Below are 21,252 nucleotides of genomic sequence, written 5' to 3'. Positions count from 1 at the left end.
AAAGCAATAGTGCGCAACGTCGAGACATGCAATCTATGAACAAAAAGAAGCATAATATTCACGTAGAACACTAGGATATGCATTCAACTAACCGCTCGCAATATCAAATATTTGCTCATATATTTCATCTAGCTTCACACTGACTTAAAATAAAAAACGAGCTGTATTTTATTGAATAATAATACCACTGTGATCTCGCTTTTAATTGACACATGCGTAGTATATTGCTTCCCTTGCTTGCATTCACAGGACGAAGAAGCTTCAGTTGGATTTAGGTAATTTCCAAAACTTTTCCAAAATTTCTTGCATAACAAATGTTTCATTGATTACCACTGAATAGTGAATATAAGGGTTGTTGCTCCACCGTTATCCTACAAGGACAAAATAACTGCTGAGTTCTTCGAACGCTTTGTAGAGTTATGCACTGAAGGACTTCGTTATTGTTTCTCCCCAGAATATATTGGCGAAAGAAAGGACGGAGTAATATGGCACTGCGGCTGATAATTGTGCTATTTACATCCGAAATTTTGCAGATCGCGGCAAGTAAGTGAAATGTTTTATGATTGAATTGGTAGTGTGGCTGTTCTTAACTTTCTCATACACCAAAACTGTTCTACTTATGCTTATATATAGGAATAGTAAGGAATTATTAACTAAAATTAGAAGGTCTCGCTCATTAAGAAATCTTATTTGTCTGTTGCAAAAAAAACCATTAGGCTCATTCAATGCACGCATTGTAATCCATCGGCAGGAAAGTTTCACGATATAATTATTTTCATTCTGCACAAATAAATGGTATTCAATCCTTCAAAAAAATTTATTATGCTACTGAATTATTAAAAACTAAATCACGAAATCTAGGATGGGCGAATTCTGAGCCATTCCTTCAAATAGTGGGATGGCACTGAATTCTTTCAATATTTGGAGTATTAGGAACGTTCCCAAGGATTTGTCCATGTAGCAGGCAACAGAAGACACTCCATTTCTTTATAGTAATGCTATAATGGAAAGTTGTGTTCCTACATTCATGTGTCTTCCAAGGATTCATGCAAGAAAAACCCGTTATACTGTTGCTGAAGTCCTTGATATTATTACATCTGCAAATCTCTATCGCTGTGGACAAGGTAAGCATTGCTGGATCAATAGCGCCATTTTGCTGCTATTCGACTTGCTCATGAATTTACCCACTCAAGTGCCATTTGGGCGGACTATTCAAAGTGCCATATTTTCGCACTTTCACGGCAACGCAAGGTTTTCAGTAGGGTTATGCACCTACGTACTCAACTACAAAAATCGATTTGTAGTTCGAGAAGCATAAAGCGTCATGTACCACATGCATTGTGTCGTGGATTTTATGTCGAAGGCAGATTAGGATCATGAGCACTTGCTGGTATCGCCAAATGAAAACATAGTGAACCCGCTCATAAAGTCCAGAACTGAAGAAAATTGCAAGTAAATGGCCATGCACCCTACAATCACGAACCAATAACGTCTAGAGAGAACGACATTCAGCAGCTTGGGGCTTACACTCTGCGGTGTGCCTTGAGGCAAGGTTGTAGCCTATAGTTGGGATGGGTGAGCAACCAAAAAGTGCCGCTAATGAGCCGTAACCACCATAGTAAAACTTCGTATAGGTTTGTTCATAGCGTTAGAATTCATAGGTATTTCACGAGGTTTCTGGAGGGCTAACTGTCTATTTATCTCTCTTTATATGTGCATTTTTAACACTTGGCCGGCACATCCGGGTCACTGGGTCGTCCATGGTCAAATCTTTAGTGCATTAGGCTGCCGTGTTTAGGGAAGAAGGGTTCCAAATCGATCGTAATTCCAACTAGGGTGACCGAGAATGTAGCAGTGTGTGCATAGTACCGCTCTCCAATGATCCTCTTTCGGTCGCGGCAAATGGGTCGCTGCATATTAGGGACTGCGTTCGTACTACTCTTTAGATAAACTCTTTTGCGGTGGCTCGAAACACCCGGTATGTCGCCTTTGGTCTGTGGTACTCCTCAATGAACTGCTTTGATACCGACTTCGGTCACTAAGTATGTGAAAGTAGGTGTGTGCCGTACTTCAATGAGTGTCTTTGATGACAACATACGCAGCTATGTATGAGCCATCAGCAATCTGTCGCTCTACAATGACGAATAACGCCCTCAATTTCTCCGATGCTCAGCAGAATCAAACCCACGTCACAAGGTTTCCAAAAGACGGCAACTCGATGCTTTAGCGGGCTGCGTGACAAATGCACTGCATGTGTGTCGATTTTCAATAAAAGTCTTTCACGCCAATGTTTTTGTGAGATGCGCAATAGATAAACGGTATGTGCCGCTCTTCAATGAAGCTCTCGACTGTCTGGCTCACTAAGTATGTGCCACCGGGTGCGTGGCAAGTTAGGCAACAATTCCCAGCCTTTGGAGGAACCGGTCTATCACGCTTCTCGTCTTACAGGCTAATCGTGGGCTTCTCGGCAACGCCATGCGATGTCTCAGAAAAATGTACGGGAGATCTTCCCGGTTGCTACATGGCGCGTTTCTCAGTTTTCGCACCTACCGGCGCGCCGTGAAAGTCCGAGGCCACAAGCAAGCTTGGTGGCGGCTACGTTACATGGCGCAGAGTGCTCGTACGGAAGAGCGCAAGGGGACTGCCGTAGCAGTGCACGCCTCATACGTAACACAAGTCGACGATGGAAATACACTGTGACGCAATATCGATTCCGTGCTAAACGAGTTCCCGTGTAGACTCATGGTGAGAGGAATTCCGGCGAATATTTGTTAAATGTGGCACGTGCAAAAATGGGATTCCGTGCCAATGCCGTCTCCGTGAATGAATACGGCCAATATAAACGAATAGCCGTCATTCGTAAACTTGCGCAAGTAACAATGTGCGCGTTGCTTTTGTAAGGTTTCGAAGCACGAGCAACAGCGTGAAAGTGGCCGTGGAAGGATTGCGCAGAGGGTGACGTTGTAACGAAATTTTTTGCACTTGAATTGTTATGCAGTTGCGGGAAATTGGTAGAAGAGCAGTATGAACACAACGCAGAGAAGTCAGTGTGGTCTCGCAGGATATTTTTTTTTGCGCTTTGAGTCTTTTGAACAAGATAATATGTTCATATCTCTATTCCTGTCTCAAGACTGGTTAGTGGAGTAAAACATTCAAATTGGTTAGCGTTTACCTAAGGAACGCCTAAATGTGGCCTCAACATCGCCTTACACTGCCGAAACAAATATGTGCCATTATTTTGCTTTCGTCGGTGACGAAATTTATTAACCAGCAACACATAAGGTGGCATCAGTAAAGAGTAAGTCAATTTGTAAAATTCTTAAATATGCTATGCATTCAATAAGCGCTATGTGCCGAAACGTTATGTACAATTCTTTGACCTCTGACTTTAACGAGGCCGCCCTCCATAGTGCCTCGATGCTTGGGTTTGAGATTTGGGAATCTTATGCGGACATGAACAGTTTATCACAGTGGAAGACGTAGTTCAACCTGAGGAGCTGCAGCCATTGAACTATATTACTAGTTTCCGTTTGTAAAGTGTTCATATTTGAAGCAACTGCTTATTACTCGGGTTTTGCAATTTCCCAAAAAACCCTGGCTGGTGCTTGCGCAATGAGTTTTCCTGTTCGCAGAATTTCAATCTAACAGCTACTGAGCGCATCGCTTAGGGGCTTAAACAACGAGCAGTCTATAGAAATTCTTGCGTGCAGATTCATTCGGTTATATGATCCATAGGACAGGTGATGAGGTAAATTTCTAGCAGTGCTGCTTACCGCGATGAAATCAAATCAGATCATCAAATTATTTTTTTTTCAAAGAATGATTGCAATGAGAAGTAAATGCAGAAGAGTGTCCCAAGGGTACAAGACCGCACCGGCACCTTCTGAATCACAGTCTCACCTCTGCTGAGTCTGTAAATTTATTGTAAACCTGGAAAGGGCGTTTGTTGATTATACATTTAATTCGATAGCACCAAGTTTTGCTATAAACCGAAGGCAACTTGAGAATGTGGTGGCACACGAACCCTCCAGAATGTTGTTTGTGCTGCATCCGCGGTCATTTGTTGAAACATTGCGTTTGTTCATTAGTCTGTTACTTTAGTGTGCAGCAGTACAGTGCAGAAGAGAAAGTTTTGTGGACACACTCAGCCCATTTAGCTATTACCAATTACATTAGAGGTGGTCTAATGAATGTGCGACCATACTAATAGTAATACTAATACGGACGCATTTACTACTTCAAAACAGTGTTTGCATGAGCTGGTTGGTTGCACATTCCACAAATGGTTTCCAGCGGAACGTAGTCACAAGTACATAATGGGAGGACGACATGCTCTGGACTAACAACTGAACGTTTACTATTGCTTTCCCACAATTTTTATAGCACTAGACCGCGAATCCTGTCGTCATATTTTTTTCTCTCATAATGCCAATTACTTGCTTCTTAGAGTGAAATATCTTCTTTGCACAAAAAGAACTTTACCTTTTATCTGTTAGTACTGTAAGCAGTGTACTGACGCATCATCGCCCGCTTCTTTCAATGTGCATGGCTTCTACAATTACGCGTGTGAGCTTTCCTTTACTTTTTTTTCCTAACACAGACAAGAAAGCATGCAGCATCATTTGAAGGAATCTCCGCTGAGCATCTCACTTTTCATTATCGCCAGCACCAAGCAACGATCAATTTAAAGCATCACTGTTTTAGGAAAATGTAAATATAGGTTGATGGTGCGAAATTTTAGAAGCTATAGCCTCGATACTAATACAGTACACACTCGATACGAATAACAGAAGAAGAAAAGGGCTGCTTGCGCAAAACGATATTTCCCGCTAAGAGACGGATAATCGGCGTGACACAAGAAAAACAGAAAACAAGCATTGGCTCTCTTGCGCTATAAAAAGTGCTGGAAATCAATAGAAATTCATGCCGGTAAAGTGCGTCTCATCGTCCCTTCCTCTCCGTGGAGTACGTTATGCTGGAAACGAATTGTGCCTTTGCTAAAAGGTATTGTAGCACAATGTAAATACTCCCAATAACAAGAACACAAGAGAGAGTGTGGGAAAGTAGCCTGAAATATGTCATTCGTCCTTCTATTTAGGATGTGCCTGAATCAATCCTATTGTTGTTTCTCTTCATGTCAGTTTCATTCCCCACCGTTTGCATGGTCATAAACATGATATATTTGAGTCTATGCTTCGTTGAAGTGTGTTTTTCGGGTCCACTTTTCTCTACGATTGTCGCCAATGCAATGAGGGTCAATAATCACGAAATAACCTATTTATAAGAGGTGATGGGATGCTCTTCCAGAGTGCATTTAGGCAAGGCGTTAACAAAAATAGTCTATCCTAGAAGTCCTTCTGAGTAGACTAGTGACTTTCACACAAAATCTAATCATGACCTTTCTTCCTAACGTCTCGAATGCGCTTCAGAAAGACAGGATCTCTCGAGGTGAAATTCCGATTTCAATGGCTGCATTTTTTGTGCCAAATATTGGTTGGTGAACCATGTTTGTAGGTGTAACTCAGTCTGCGATATTTATATGACACTAGCACAGAGTTAATGTATTACTTTCCTCTCCTCTAAATGTAACTGATGTTCTTCACATTTAAGGAATGTGATTCCACTCTGGATCGAACAGAATCGTGGAACTGCGTGCCTGCATTACCTGATCAATGAAAACCAATGAATCATGAAGGGCTCTCAGCCTACTCCTAGCTTTGAAACACGTCAAGTGGCTAGTTGGTGCATAGCTTTCACAAAATGAAGCGCCAACAGTGACGTCACATTTGGAAGACAGGGCAGGGCGCCATCCGAAATGACCCCTTGCTCTGTCTTTGTTCCTTCCTAGTGTGCCGTCACTGTTGGCGCTTCATCTTGTTGAAATACTCCTAGCTCCTTTACTAACAGTATTGTGTTAACATACTATGTCCGTGGTCTTCCAGAACAGCCGCAAAAAATTGCCGTTCTGCGACGAAGTGCGAATGTTTGCTACGTTAGGCAGTCTCAGCTGGGAAATACTTGCTTAGAGTGACGAGTCCGCCGATTTGGTCCATTGGCTCAAGTAACTTTATGCATAAAAGCGCTGGTTAAATATTTGTGTAAGAGGCATTTTTCCTCTCATGACGCAGGAACGCCCCACCGGATAATGATAGTAATTTAAATATAGAAAATAACCCTACACAAAATTGTGCGCGAGAACTGAGCGTTGCCCCTATAACGAACATTTTTGGTGATTTAGCTCAACTCCATGAAATGATTAATTTCTGTAAAGTTTATGTCAGCTCACTGTGAACTCGTGACTTTCATGCATGGAATAATGTGGTGCAGCCGGTGACCAGGACCAGAAAGACCCTACCGCAGAGCAAGAATCTGACGGAAAATCTTTATTTCCGCGGATACCTTTACAAGACGTTTTGCCGGTACGTATTCGCCAATATTCTTTCATCCCGGTAAATTTTGTTGAGTATATCACCATTTGCGAGCATGAGAAATAGAATAAACTCAGCTCCCTGGTGCAGTGAGCGTCAAAATATTGCAAGTTTATTTCCAGAGGCAAGCGCGCACACTTCGTATATGTATTTTTCCTACAGCAGCACCCGACTGCCGATTAGCCGCACCTATCCACGCCCAATTATGGTTAATTTTGCTCAGTACAGAGAACATATTCTTCGGAATGAAAGGGCCCTATATAGCGTCTGTTCTTAGTGCTTAAGTATAGATTTGTTTGTACCAATACGATATTTGCACGAGCATGCTTCTATTTCTCGAATCTGAATATAACGCACTTCGCGTTATATTCGGATTGGTAACGCGAACACAACCTTCACATCCACAAATCACAATACTCTGGTGTGAGCACTTCCAAACGGTGTCACGGAGGATGACGGCATTCTAGCCAGCAGCGGCAGCAGCGGCTGCGACTAAATGGTGCATTCAATTCTGGTCTTATTGTAGTTGGTGACGACAGTTCAGAGGAACGATTCATAGAGCGCTCTGCGGACGTCAGTCTATGGAAATTTGCTGATCCTTGCCGGTGGCATCACTTTTCTTTATACTCGTTTTATGTATATATATATATATATATATATATATATATATAGGCGTGTGTGCGTGTGTGTGCTAATTCTTTTTCTGAGACAACAGTTCCTCCTCGTGATCTATTCGTGGTAGCATTATTTACGCGAAAACGCGGTATTCTTTCCTCAACGCCATATCTGTTTGAACAAATAATTGCATGTTCTACCGTTCGCGAGCGCCTATCGGCGGTTGAGCAATGTTACGAAGAGTACGTTGCGGAAAAGCATCCATGCGTTGTGCAGTGTACCATGTCATGGTTCCAGGATACTTGGAATTTCCTTTATTTGGGCATATTCGCTTTCGAGTGTTACGTCATAGCGTGCATCTTATTGCGCAGGTCCTTTCCTGCCTGCTTGTGAAGGTGAAAGTATATGGTCATATTATTGGCCAATATTAGAGCAATTATTGTGCATTCTCGCTGTACGCGTCGACAATTACTTCCTTTGGAGTTCCATCAAGTGTGCCCGCTGTGTTATCGTAAACACATCGAGCTCATCTAATTTTTTATTTCAATTATCCAAAATATCAATAGATTTCAATTTTCCCAAATATCTAAGTACAAATAAATACACGTGCTCGTGAATAGCTTGCACTGTGGCCACATTTATGATTTGAAGCTACATTTCACTTCAATGTTTATTTCTCTATCCCAAGTTTCTTCAAACTGATCAAGAAATTCATCTACAAATGATTGACCTAGACGATTGGCATAACCTTAGATGTGAATGTGTGAAATCTTTGTTCCAAGCAAGACATACAGATGGATGTGAGAGGACGCTGCACTGCTACACGTGGGTGAAGGTCTCGTAAGTACAATCTAACATTATTTTTCGTTCCAAAAGTCTCAAACCTGACCCTGAAACGGCAGAGTATGCCGATGGAGCGGCCGTGTACCTAAATGTGTAATCTTTTTTTGCCAAGACTTGCGGAAACTTCAACTGATCGCTCACAACATTCTTGCCATGCCAATAAATATAAGCTGTATATATCTTTATTGCCGAACTCTGACGGGTGAGGCTAGCGTGGCAAGACTCTTTGAGGAACTATCAGATACGGTTTGGCTTATCATCGGCCCTAGTGAGATTAGAACTGGCGAGGCTTAAACATTGCTGAATAACGGCCATGCTCTCCGCTATAGAGGTCTCCCGCATAGGAAGCAATACGGGGTAGGATTCCTTATTCATAAGGACATAGCGGGCAACATTGACCAATTATACCGCATTATTGAGAGGGTAGCTACTGTCGTAATCAATCTTAATAAGAGGTACAGATTATAAGTACTACAAGCCTACGCTCCAAAGATGATGATGAAGTAGATCAGCTTTGAGAAGGTGTTGAATTAGTGATGAGAAAACTGCAAACTCAGCATACTTTAGTAACGGGGTAACAGTAACAGTAAGGGTGTAGTAACAGTAATATTGTAGTAAAAGTGGGGCAAAAGCAGGCTGCTGTACAAGCCATTGACAACTGTGGTGTTGATTCTAGGAACGCTAGAAGAGAGCTGCTGGTAAAATTCGCAGAATGGAATAAGCTGCGAATAATGAACACTTTCTCTAGGAAGCGTAGCCACAGAAAGTGGAACTGGAAAAACTCTAGTCGTCAAACAAAAAATGAAAACGATTTCACACTTTCTGCCAATTCCAGCATAATGTAAGGTGCAGAGTTATTTTTAGGTAAGGTAAAGTGCATAGATCACAGGTTACTCAGCGCTGAAATTTTTTGCCTCAATTTGAAGAAATAAAGAGTTAAACTGGTCAAGAAGAAACTGGCCAACCTAAATGTAGTAATGGTAAAAACACACAAATTCAGGCTGGTACTTGCCAACAAATACGCAGCCTAAACACAGAGACATCAAGATCACATAGTAGTAATGAATGAAACCTAACTAGGCTGGCATCAGAGGCAGCAGTTGAAGTGGGAGGCCAGGTACCAAGGGAACCAGTAGGTAAGCTCTCGCAACTAACAAAGGACCTAATAAAGAAACGATAAATAATGAAAACGTTTTACTCAAGAGATAAGATAGAATTCGCGGAACTTTCAAAACTGATCAACAAAGTGAGAATAAGTGATATTCGAAACAATAATGTGAGAAAGACTGAAGCTGTGAAAAGTGGACGTAGCCTGAAATCAGTGTGAAAGAAACTTGACATAGGAAAAACCAAAATGTATGCACTAAACGATAAGCAGGGTAATATCATCAGCAATTTCTAACATAAAGTAAAAGCAGCGGAATAATTCTATACTGACCTGTACAGTACCCAGAGGAAACACGATACCTCCATTAGACACAGTAATGGACAGGATACGGAAACTCCTCCTAAAACAAGCAATGAGAACAGAACATCCATGCAAGACATGAAACGTGGAAGAGCGGCTGGACAAGATGGAATAATAGTCGATTTAATCAAAGATGGAGTAGACATCATGCTTGGAAAACTGGCGGCTCTTTATGCAAAGTGTCTGTCGACTGCAAGGGTCGCAGAATACAGAAAGAAGGAAACATTATACTAATCCACAAGAAGGAAGACGTTAAAGAATTGAAAATATATAGGCCGATTACCTTACCCCGAGTATTATATAAAATATTTACGAAAATATTCTCGAATAGAATAAGGGCAACACTGGACTTTAGTCAACCAAGGGAACAGGCTGGCTTCAGGAATCAACAAACTACAATGAATCACATCCATTTTATCAATTAGATAACCGACAAATCCGCCAAGTGCAATAAGCCTCTCTATATGGCTTTCGTAGATTACGAAAAGCATTTGATTCATTAGAGATACCAGCGGTCATAGAGGCATTACGTAATCAATGGGTAGTCAATATCTACAGAGCATCCACAGCTAACTTATTTCTACGCAAGAAAATCAGGAAGATAACTAAAAGAAAGGAGTCAAACCGGGAGACACAATTTCCCAAATGCAATTCACTGCGTGATTGGAAGAAGTACTCAAGCTAATAAACTGGCAAGGCTTAGGTGTAAGGATCGACGTCGAATATCTCTGCAACCTTTTGTTTGCGGATCATATTATTCTATTCAGCAACAATGCAGACGAGTTACAACAAATCACTGAGGACATTAAGAGAGAGAGATTGTATCAGAAGAGAGAGATTAATGTGCAGAAGGCAAAGATACTGATGAATTGCAAGGCACAACTGTTCAGGTTCGCCAATCAGCCTGTAGAGTATATGAAAGAGTACGTTTGCCTAGGTCCATTAATCACAGGGAGCCCTGATCATGAGAAGAAAATGCGTAGAAGAATAAAAATGGGTTGGATAACATACGGCAGACATTTTCAGATCCTGACTGTAAGCTTACCATTATCATTGAAAACGAAGTGGTACAACCAGTGCATTTCAGCGGTGCTAACATATGGGGCTCAGACTTGCAGATTGACAAAGAAGATTGAGACCAAGTTAGGGACCGCGCAAAGAGCGATGGAACGAAAAATGCTAAGCATAACATTAGGAGACAGAAAGACAGCGGTTTGGATGAGCGACCAAGCAGGTATAGTCGATATTCTAATGTACATTAAGAAAAAAAATGAACTGGGCAGGTTATGTAAGGCGCAGGTTTGGTAACCGTTAGACAATTAAGGTTATAAAATAGGTACCAAGAGAAGGAAAACGTAGTGAAGGACAACAGAAGACAAGGTGGAGCGATGAAATTATGAAATTTGCGGGCGCTAGTTGGAATCGGTAGGCGCAGGACAGGAGTAATCGGAGATCGCAGGATCGCAGGGAGAGGCATTCGTCCTGCAGTGGACATAAAACGGGCTAATGATGATAATGCCATACGATGTTGTTGGATGTCGGGTATGTGTCATACGGGTTATATGGGGGCATATTGATGATGGTGGCATATGGGTGATGCGGGGGCATATGATTGATGGGGGGCAATATGGGTGGTATGGGGGCATACGAGCAATATGGGAGTGTGGTTGTTTTTTTTGTGGGGAGGGGTTATGGCCAACGTGCAATATACAGCAATCTGTGTTCTTATCATATGCTTCATGAGTAGAGAACAACATATACACATGTGCAAAAACAATTGTGCACCAGCATGATCACCATCATCATCATCCACATCAGCCTGTTTACACCCACTGCAGGGCAAAGGCCTCTCCCATACTTCTCCAACTACCCCGGTCATGTACAAATTGTGGCCATGTCGCCTCTGCAAACTTATTAATCTCATCCACTAACCTAACTTGCTGCCGCCCCCTGCTACGCTTCCCTTCTATTGGGATCCAGTCCGCAACCCTTAATGGCCATCGGTTATCTTCCCTCCTCCTTACATGTGCTGCCCATGCCCCCCCTCCATTTCTTTTTCTTGATTTCAACTAAGATGCCATAACCTCGCGTTTGTTCCCTCCCCCAATCTTCTCTTTTCTTATTCATTAACGCTACACCCATCATTCTTCTTTCCAAAGCTCGTTGCGTGGTCCTCAATTTAAGTAGAGCCCTTTTCCTAAGCCTCCAGGTTTCTGCCCCGTACGTGAGTAATGGTAGGACACAGCTTTTATAAACTTTTCTCTTGAAGGATAATGGCAACCTTCTGTTCATGATCTGAGAATGCCTGTCAAACGCACCCCAGCCAGTTCTTATTCTTCCTATGATTTCGGTCTCATGATCCGGATCCGCGGTCACTACCTGCCCTAAGTAGATGTATTCCCTCACCACTTCCAGTGCCTCGCTACCTATCGTAATCTGCTGTTCTCTTCCGAGACTGTTAAACATTACTTTTGTTTTCTACAGATCAAGTTTTAGAACTCCCCTTCTACTGTGCCTCTCCAGGTCAGTGAGCATGCATTTCAATTGGTCCACTGAGTTACTAGGCAAAGCAATATCGTCAGCAAATCGCTAGGTACTAAGGTCATCATCATCATCATCAGCCTAGTTACGCCCACTGCAGGGCAAAGGCCTCTCCCATACTTCTCCAACTACTCCGGTCATGTACTAATTGTGGCCATGTTGTCCCTGCAAACTTCTTAATTTCATCCGCCCACCTAACTTTCTGCCGCCCCCTGCTACGCATCCCTTCCCTTGGAATCCAGTCCGTAACCCTTAGTGACCATCGGTTATCTTCCCTCCTCATTACATGTCCGGCCCATGCCCATTTCTTTTTCTTGATTTCAACTAAGATGTCGTTTACTCGCGTTTGTTGCCTCACCCAATCTGCTCTTTTCTTATCCCTTAACGTCACACCCATCATTCTTCTTTCCATAGCTCGTTGCGTCGTCCTCAATTTCAGCAGAACCCTTTTCGTAAGCCTCCAGGTTTCTGCCCCATATGTGAGTACTGGTAACACACAGCTGTTATATACTTTCCTTTTGAGGGATAGTGGCAACCTGCTGCTCATGATTTGAGAATGCCTGCCAAACGCACCCCAGCCCATTCTTATTCTTCTGGTTATTTCAGTCTCATGATCGGAATCTGTGGTCACTACCTGCCCTAAGTAGATGTATTCCCTTACCACTTCCAGTGCTTCGCTACCTATCGTAAACTGCTGTTCTCTTTCGAGACTGTTAAACAATACTTTAGTTTTCTGCAAATTAATTTTCACACCCACCCTTCTGCTTTGCCTCTCCAGGTCAGTGAGCATGCATTGCAATTGGTCTCCTGAGTTAGTAAGCAAGGCAATATCATCAGCGAATCTCAAGTTGCTAAGGTATTCTCCATCAACTTTTATCCCCAATTCTTCCCACTCCAGGCCTCTGAATACCTCCTGTAAACATGCTGTGAATAGCATTGGAGATATCGTATCTCCCTGTCTGACGCCTTTCATTAGGGGGATTTTGTTGCTTTCTTTGTGGAGGACTACGGTGGCTGAGGAGCCGCTATAGATATCTTCCAGTATCTTTACATATGGCTCATCTACACCCTGATTCCGTAATGCCTCCATGACTGCTGAGGTTTCGACTGAATCAAACGCTTTCTCGCAATCAGTGAAAGCTATATATAAGGGTTGGTTATATTCGGCACATTTCTCTATCACTAAGGTATTCTCCATTAACTCTTATCCCCAGTTCGTCCCAATCCAAGTCCCTTAATATATCCTGTAAACACGCTGTGAATAGCACTGGAGAGATCGTATCTCCTTGTCTGACGCCTTTCTTTATTGAGATCTTGTTGCTTTCTTTATGGAGGACTACGGTGGCTGTGGAGCAGCTATTAATATCTTTCAGTATTTTTAAATACATACGGCTCGTCTACACCCTGATTCCGTAATGCCTCCATGACTACTGGGGTTTCGACTGAACCACACGCTTTCTCGTAATCGATGAAAGCTATATATAAGGGTTTGTTATATTCCGCTTCTCTATCACCTGATTGATTGTGTGAATATGGTCTATTGTTGAGTAGCCTTTACGGAATCCTGCCTGGTCCTTTGGTTGACAGAAGCCTAAGGTGCCCCTGATTATATTTGCGATTGCCTTAGTAAATGCTTCTTAGGCAGCAGTAAGCTGATCGGTCTATAATTTTTCAAGTCTTTGGCGTCCCCTTTCTTATGGATTAGGACTATGTTATCGTTATTCCAAGATTCCGGTAGGCTCGAGGTCATGGAGCATTGCGTGTACAGGGTGGCCAGTTTTTCTAGAACAATCTGCCCGCGATCGTTCAACAAATCTGCTGTTACCTGATCCTCCCCAGCTGTCTTTGCATAGCTCCTAAGGCTTTCTTTACTTTTCCAGCGTTACTTGTGGGATTTCAAGTTCCTGTAGCCGATTCTCTCTTCCATTATTGTCGTGGGTGCCACTGGTACTGTATAAATCTCTGCAGATCTTCTCAGCGACTTGAATTATACCATCAGTATTAGTAATGATATTGCCGGTTTTGTCTCTTAACGCATACATCTGATTTCTGCCAATTCCTAGTTTCATGTTCACTGCTTTTAGACTTCCTCCGTTCCCGAGAGCACGTTCCATTCTATCCATATTATATTTCCTTATGCCAGCTGTCTTGCACTTATTGATTAACTTGGAAAGTTCTGCCAGTTCTATTCTAGCTTTAGGGTTAGAGGCTTTCATACATTGGCGTTTCTTAATCAGATCTTTCGTCTCCTGCGATAGCCTACTGTTATCCTGTCTAATGGAGTTACCACGATTTCTATTGCACACTGCTTATTGATGCCCATAAGATTGTCGTTCAATGTTTCAACACAAAGGTCCTCTTTCTGAGTTAAAGCCGAATACCTGTTCTGTAGCTTGATCGGGAATTCCTTCATTTTCACTCTTGCCGCTAACTCATTGATCAGCTTCTCATGTACCACTTTCTTCCATTCCCTCCTCCAGTCTAGGCTAATTCCAGTTCTTACCATCGTATGGTCACTGCAGCGCACCTTGCCCAGAACGTCCACATCTTGTATGATGTCATGCTTAGCGCAAAGTATAAAGTCGATTTGATTTCTAGTCTTGTCAGTCGGGCTGCTCCACGTCCACTTTCGGCTATCCCGCTTGCGGAAGATGGTATGCATTATCCGCATATTATTCTGTTCTGCAAAGTCTAATAATAACTCACTCCTGCTCTTACTAGTGCCTATCCCATATTCCCCCACTGACTTCTCTCTAGCCTTCTTCTTGCCTACCCCCCCCCCCCCGCAGGGGCGTCTGCGTCAGCAGGCGTTTGGTGTGTTGCGACACCACGTACCCGAGCACATGGGGGTTGGACCCTCCCGCGTGTAGCCGTGCGTGGCTTAGCCGTGTCCGGGGAAAAGGGGATCCTGGGGGTTGAGCCAATGCCGGGTGTTTGGACCTTTACGGCCCCTCGGCGGCGGCAACACACCTCTTTGGCCTCTGCTTCACGTAGAGGGCACCCCCGGACTGACCCACCCGGGGGAAACCGGTAGTCGCCTTTTCCTGTCTCTCTCTTCTCAAACCTTCGTCTTTATCTCTCACTTTACATCTTTCCTGTCTTCTTCTCTCTTCTATTTACTTCCTTTCTCCTTGGCAGCAAGGGTTAACCCTGTGTGGCTATCCAACCTTGGGTAAACCATATTCGGTTATAGTGACGGCGTACGACTGGCGTCGTGCAGACTTGTATGCAAGCTCTGCCGCGTCCCCTCGTTGGGCTCCATGGTGGGCGGTCGGCGCTGTTGCCGAATGTACACATATTTTCACGGAAACTTCTTTCCCCTCCCTTGTTGATCGCCCTCGGAAACGAGGGCGCACCGAAGATGTCTTCAGGTTTTTTGGACACCAAATCCAGAATTTCCCGCGCTTCCACGTTATCCACTCTGAAAAGTCAAACAAAGCAGTTCGAAACATTTCCCCATTCCTTGTCTCAAAGTCCTTGACTGATGTTTTTGGTCCAGGTTACAAGGTGTCGAGAATGGGAAGCGGTGACCTCCTCTTGGAGCTCCGCGTTCTGAAACAATATGAGAATATACAGAAACTAGTGTCATTTGGGGAGACCCCCATAACAGTAACCTCACACCGTACAATGAACACCACCCGTGGTGTTGTGTCAGATGATGATTTGATTGACCTGACTGAGGCGGAGCTCCTGGAGGGTTTCAGCGAACAAAATGTGATCAACGTCAGAAGAATTAAGATGAGGCGGGATTGTAAAGAGATCCAGACGAAGCACCTAATAATTACTTTTGGATCAAGTATCTTGCCCGAGTCAATCGAGGCCGGGTACATCAAGCTCCGTGTTAGGCCGTACGTGCCAAACCCACTCCGTTGTTTCAAATGCCAGCGCTTCGGTCACAGCTCGCAGAGCTGCCGAGGCCGCCAGACTTGTGCTAAATGTGGTGCCCAAGAACACACCTCTGAAGCTTGTGAGAACGCTTTCCACTGTGTAAACTGTGACGGGGATCACGCCGCGTACTCGCGGTCGTGCCCCTCATGGAAGAAGGAAAAAGAAATAGTAACGATCAAAGTAAAAGAGAATATATCCTTCAAAGAGGCACGCAGGCGGGTAGTGTACCTGCCAAAGAAAAGCTTTGCCGAAGTGGCGCGTGAGGGGGCAGCGTCACAGCGGCCTCCGGTGGCTGTCCAACCCACAGGCAGTGAGTCGGCAGTTACGCCATCTGCCCCCGCGGCGGTTGCAGCTAGCGCTGCTCCGCCTACTCAGCAAACGGGGCCATCGACCCCGAAGGTGGGCGCAGCCGAGGCTGCCCCAACCTCCCCGGCCCTTTCCAGCGCTGGCCACAGCCGGCGCAGCCAAATCCCTCAGGGAGCCCCATCGACCTCCGGGCTGGTGGGCACAGGGGTCTTGCCCTCCAAGGCGGGATCTTCCCTGGTAACTTCTCGCTCGCAAGAGCACGTGTCCGGCGCCTCACTAGAGGCAATGGACACAACACCTATCCTCAAGGCGCACCTAGCGCCGAAGGAGCGTCGACACTCGCTCCAACGCTTCAGAAAGAGCAAAACCCCTGTTACAGGGCCTCTAAAGGGCTCTGTAATCTAAGGCATCTCTTCCGTTTCCGTAAACACAGCACCTATAGACCTCCAATATGGATACACAGATAATTCAGTGGAACGTCAGAGGTCTCCTTAGAAACCTTGATGATGTTCAAGAACTAATCCACAAACACAATCCCAAAGTGCTGTGTTTACAAGAAACAAACTTAAAACCCAAACACACAAACTTTCTCCGACAGTATATAACATTTCGCAAAGATCGCGATGGTGCTGTCGCATCATCGGGCGGTGTTGCCATTGCTATCCATAAGAGCATTGCATGTCAACTTTTACAGCTACAAACGCCTCTCGAAGCAGTGGCGGTTCGAGCTGTACTCCTAAACAAACTCATCACCATTAGCTCTCTTTACATACCCCCACATTACAAATTAACGAAGCACGAATTCCAATCCTTTATTGATCAATTGCCAGAACCCTACGTTGTTCTTGGCGATTTCAATGCGCACAGCTCTCTGTGGGGCGACTCTCGTATAGATTCGCGAGGTCGTCTCGTTGAACAGTTCCTTTTCTCTTCTGGTGCGTGCCTTCTCAATAAGAAGAAACCCACATATTACTGTCTTGCAAACAATACCTTTTCTTCAATTGATCTGAGCATAGTTTCTCCGTCCATACTGCCTGAACTAGAATGGGAAGTTACCAGCGATCCCTACGGAAGCGACCACTTCCCCATACTATTAAGAACACTTAAAGAAGACGAATATCCACCACAGGCTCCTAGGTGGAAGACTGAGACAGCAGACTGGGAGAATTTCCAAAACTTAACCAGTATATCATGGGATGACATGTCCTCGTTTGGAATTGATGCTGCCGTGGAATATTTTACAGCCTTCATAATAGATGCCGCAACTAAATGTATATCACAATTAAATGGATTGGCATGCAAACAGCGTGTCCCGTGGTGGAACGACGATTGTAGGATTGCTCGTAGGAAACAGAACAAAGCGTGGGGGATGCTACGCGCCTCCCCCACTGCGGAGAATCTTATCAATTTTAAAAAAGTAAAATCCCAAGGCAGGCGAACCCGCCGACAAGCCAGAAGAGAGAGTTGGCAGAAGTTTTTATCTGGTATCAACTCCTATACAGATGAGACCAAAGTCTGGAACAGGGTCAATAGGATAAAAGGGCGACAAACATATTCACTCCCTTTGGTGAACACACAAGGTGAAACACTGAAAGATCAGGCGGACACACTTGGAGAACACTTTGAGAGCGTGTCGAGTTCAAACCACTATTCGCAATCATTTTTGAAATACAAACAAATAGAAGAATGTAAGCCAATAATACAAAAATCCAGACAAAATGAACCTTATAACCGGCCGTTCAGTATTGCAGAGTTGAGAGCTGCTTTGACCACATGCAAAAGCTCTGCACCGGGACCTGATAGAGTCATGTACGAAATGATCAGAAACTTACACACTGACACCAAACTTACACTACTCACGCTCTTCAACGTTATTTGGGCTACGGGATACCTCCCATCCACATGGAAAGAAGCGATCGTGGTCCCTGTTCTTAAGCACGGTAAAGACCCTTCCTTGGCGGCAAGCTACCGTCCGATAGCTCTTACAAATTGTCTTTGTAAGCTTTTTGAAAAAATGCTTAACCGCAGACTAGTACATTTCCTTGAACTCAACAATATCCTCGATCCCTTTCAGTGTGGCTTCAGAGAAGGGCGGTCCACAATCGATCACCTTGTGCGCATTGAGGGAAACATTCGCGACGCCTTTCTACATAAACAATATTTCCTATCCGTATTCCTCGATATGGAGAAGGCGTACGACACTACGTGGCGCTATGGAATCTTGAGAGACTTGTCGGGAATTGGCATCCGTGGCAATATGCTCGTGCTAATAGAAAGCTATTTGTCCGACCGTACATTCCGCGTGAAAGTCGGCAATGTATTGTCGCGACCTTTTATACAGGAAACTGGTGTACCTCAAGGAGGTGTACTCAGCTGCACTCTCTTCATCGTGAAAATGAACACCCTTCGTGCTTCATTACCGCCAGCCATTTTTTATTCTGTTTACGTAGACGACATACAGATAGGTTTCAAATCCTGCAACCTTACTGTATGTGAGAGGCAAGTTCAACAGGGCTTGAACAAAGTGTCCAAATGGGCAGAAGAAAACGGATTTAAAGTTAACCCCAACAAAAGTTCTTGTGTGCTTTTCACAAGAAAGGGAGGGCTTACTGCAGAACCCAGTATCGTAATGTATGGCCAGCAAATTCCTGTGAACAAAGAACACAAGTTCTTAGGCATCATACTTGATTCGAAATTAACCTTTATTCCACACATAAAGTACCTCAAGGTCAAATGCTTAAAAACAATGAACTTACTTAAAGTGCTATCCCACACAACATGGGGCAGCGACAGGAAATGTTTAATGAACCTTTACAAGAGCCTCATTCGATCACGGTTGGACTATGGTGCCGTGATCTATCATTCTGCAGCCCCGAGCGCGCTAAAGATGCTAGATCCGGTCCACCATCTAGGAATCCGACTGGCCACTGGAGCTTTCAGAACAAGTCCCATCGAAAGTTTATATGCAGAATCAAATGAGTGGTCACTACATCTGCAGAGAACATACATCAGCCAAACATATTTCCTGAAAGTCCACTCTAACCCTCAACATCCATGTTTCAATACCGTTAACGATATGACATATGCTACACTCTTTCATAATCGTCCCTCCGTAAGACAGCCTTTCTCGCTGCGTGTGAGGGAGCTTAGTGATCAAATGCATGTCCCACTCCTCGAGCTCCGCCTAATGCATCCAGCGAAGCTGCTACCTCCTTGGGAGTGGCAGCTCATACAATGCGATATATCTTTTGTGCAAGTGACAAAGTATGCTCCTGAGATAGAAATCCAAATGCATTTCCGGGAACTCCAGTACAAACATTCCTGCACGGAGTTCTACACAGATGCATCGAAGTCACGCGACGGGGTGTCCTATGCAGCCGTCGGTCCATCCTTCTCGGAATCCGACGTACTACATCCGGAAACCAGTATCTTTACGGCTGAGGCCTACGCACTCTTGTCGGTTGTAAAGCATATAAAGAAATCAAACCTCCAGAAATCAATTATATATACGGACTCCCTTAGTGTTGTGAAGGCCTTGATGTCATTCTGTAACCACAAAAATCCGGTAATTAACGAACTCTACTCCGTACTGTGTAAAGCATATATATCCAACCAACATGTGATTGTATGCTGGGTGCCTGGGCATAGGGGCATTGAGGGAAACGTACTAGCGGACCAGATGGCCACATCCATTTCATTGCATGCAGTTAGTCCTACTGCTTCGGTCCCTGTCACAGACCTGAAGCCTTTCTTAAGAAGAAAACTGCGAAACCACTGGCAACGTATGTGGGACGCAGAAGTAAATAATAAACTGCACGTAATAAAGCCACACTTAGTTTCTTGGCCCTCCGTAACAAAATCACGGCGAACAGATGTCCTATTCTGTCGCCTCAGAATAGGACACACGTTTGGCACGCATAACTTTCTGCTCACTGGAAATGATCCTCCAACCTGTGGTAGATGCGGGGAGAGGCTGACTGTCCTCCACGTCCTCCTGGAGTGTCGGGCAGCCGAATCTGAAAGAAGGAAACATTTTTCCCTAGCATACCGGCAGCACATCCCCCTACATCCCGTAATGCTACTCGGCCCAGAACCTTTATTTGACACCAACGCAGTCCTAAGTTTTCTGAAAGATGTTGTCTTGCATGTTTTAGCCCCACATGTTCGTAGCGGGTCCTCTCTTCAGAGGATGCCGCTGCGATAGCTGTTTAGTATAGCACATGCCTCTAGGCCCTTGTGTTTCAAGGGCTCTGGCGAGGCAGCAGTGCTCCATGTAATTTTACGTTCTTATATATTTTATATTTTGCATCATTCTTCTACTATGGATTTTAATCTTCATAGTATTCGTCACAAGTCATCGCCATAATTGTATACCACGTAGACTCTACGCAATTTACAGCGACTATTTTAGGCCACTTTACAGCCAAGTTACATCTTCGTCACAGAACTCATCAGTCCACCGCGAAGTCACTAACACTGTCTTGGCGCTCTTTGGCCATATCTGGCCCTTGCGCCACTAAACCACACACATTCATTCATTCTTGCCTACCTTGGCATTGAAGTCGCCCATCAATATAGTGTATTTTGTTTTGATTTTATACATAGCCGATTCCACATCTTCATAGAAGCTTTCGACTTTCTTGATATCAAGACTGGATGTAGGGGCGTCAATTCAAAGTACCTTTAATTTGTACCTCTTATTAAGTTTCACAACAAGAGCTGCCACCCTCTCATTATTGCTATAAAATTCCAGTATTTTACCAGGTATATTATTATTAATCAGTGATCCGACTCCTAGTTCTCGTCTCCTCGCTAAGCCTTGGTAGCACAGGAAGTGTCCGCTTTTTAGCACTGTATATGCTTCACTTGTCCTCCTAACTTCACTGAGCCCTATTATATTCCATTCACTGCCCTCCAATTCCTCCAATATCACTGCTAGACTCGCCTCACTAGATGACATTCTAGCGTTAAACGTTGCCAGGTTCAGATTCCAATGGCGGCCTGTCCGGATCCAGGGATTCTTAGCACACTCTGCTGCGTCACAGGTCAGACCGCCACCGTGGTCAGTTGCTTCGCAGCTGTGCACCATGTGGAAGAAAAAACGAGGCGTAAATGTTTTCCTCCTGACCACTATTTGTTCAAATCCTTCCGTATCAGTCGGTT

The 21,252-nt window shown here is 44.1% G+C and overlaps 1 protein-coding gene across 7 annotated transcripts in view; it reads left to right on the top strand.

Annotated features, from left to right (window-relative positions):
* LOC142591036 (uncharacterized) overlaps positions 1 to 21,252 on the top strand; it is a 256,522-nt gene that overhangs the window by 214,330 nt on the left and 20,940 nt on the right. For 3 of the 7 annotated variants that reach the window (XM_075703415.1, XM_075703411.1, XM_075703410.1), the window contains exons 1-3: positions 457 to 543; positions 6,328 to 6,419; positions 7,732 to 7,883. The exons of 3 other annotated variants lie outside the window; for them this stretch is intronic. In XM_075703415.1, the coding sequence (XP_075559530.1) occupies positions 486 to 543; positions 6,328 to 6,419; positions 7,732 to 7,883 (302 nt within the window). In that variant the 5' untranslated portion in view covers positions 457 to 485. Of the gene's footprint in view, positions 1 to 456; positions 544 to 6,327; positions 6,420 to 7,731; positions 7,884 to 21,252 lie in introns of those variants that run through there. One more of the 7 variants, XM_075703416.1, reaches the window with a different exon arrangement.

Source organism: Dermacentor variabilis, chromosome 8 (genome assembly GCF_050947875.1).
Source record: "Dermacentor variabilis isolate Ectoservices chromosome 8, ASM5094787v1, whole genome shotgun sequence".
Taxonomy (NCBI): Eukaryota; Metazoa; Arthropoda; class Arachnida; order Ixodida; family Ixodidae; genus Dermacentor; species Dermacentor variabilis.
Note: the sequence above shows the minus strand (reverse complement) of the source record. Positions and strands in the feature narration are given on the sequence as shown.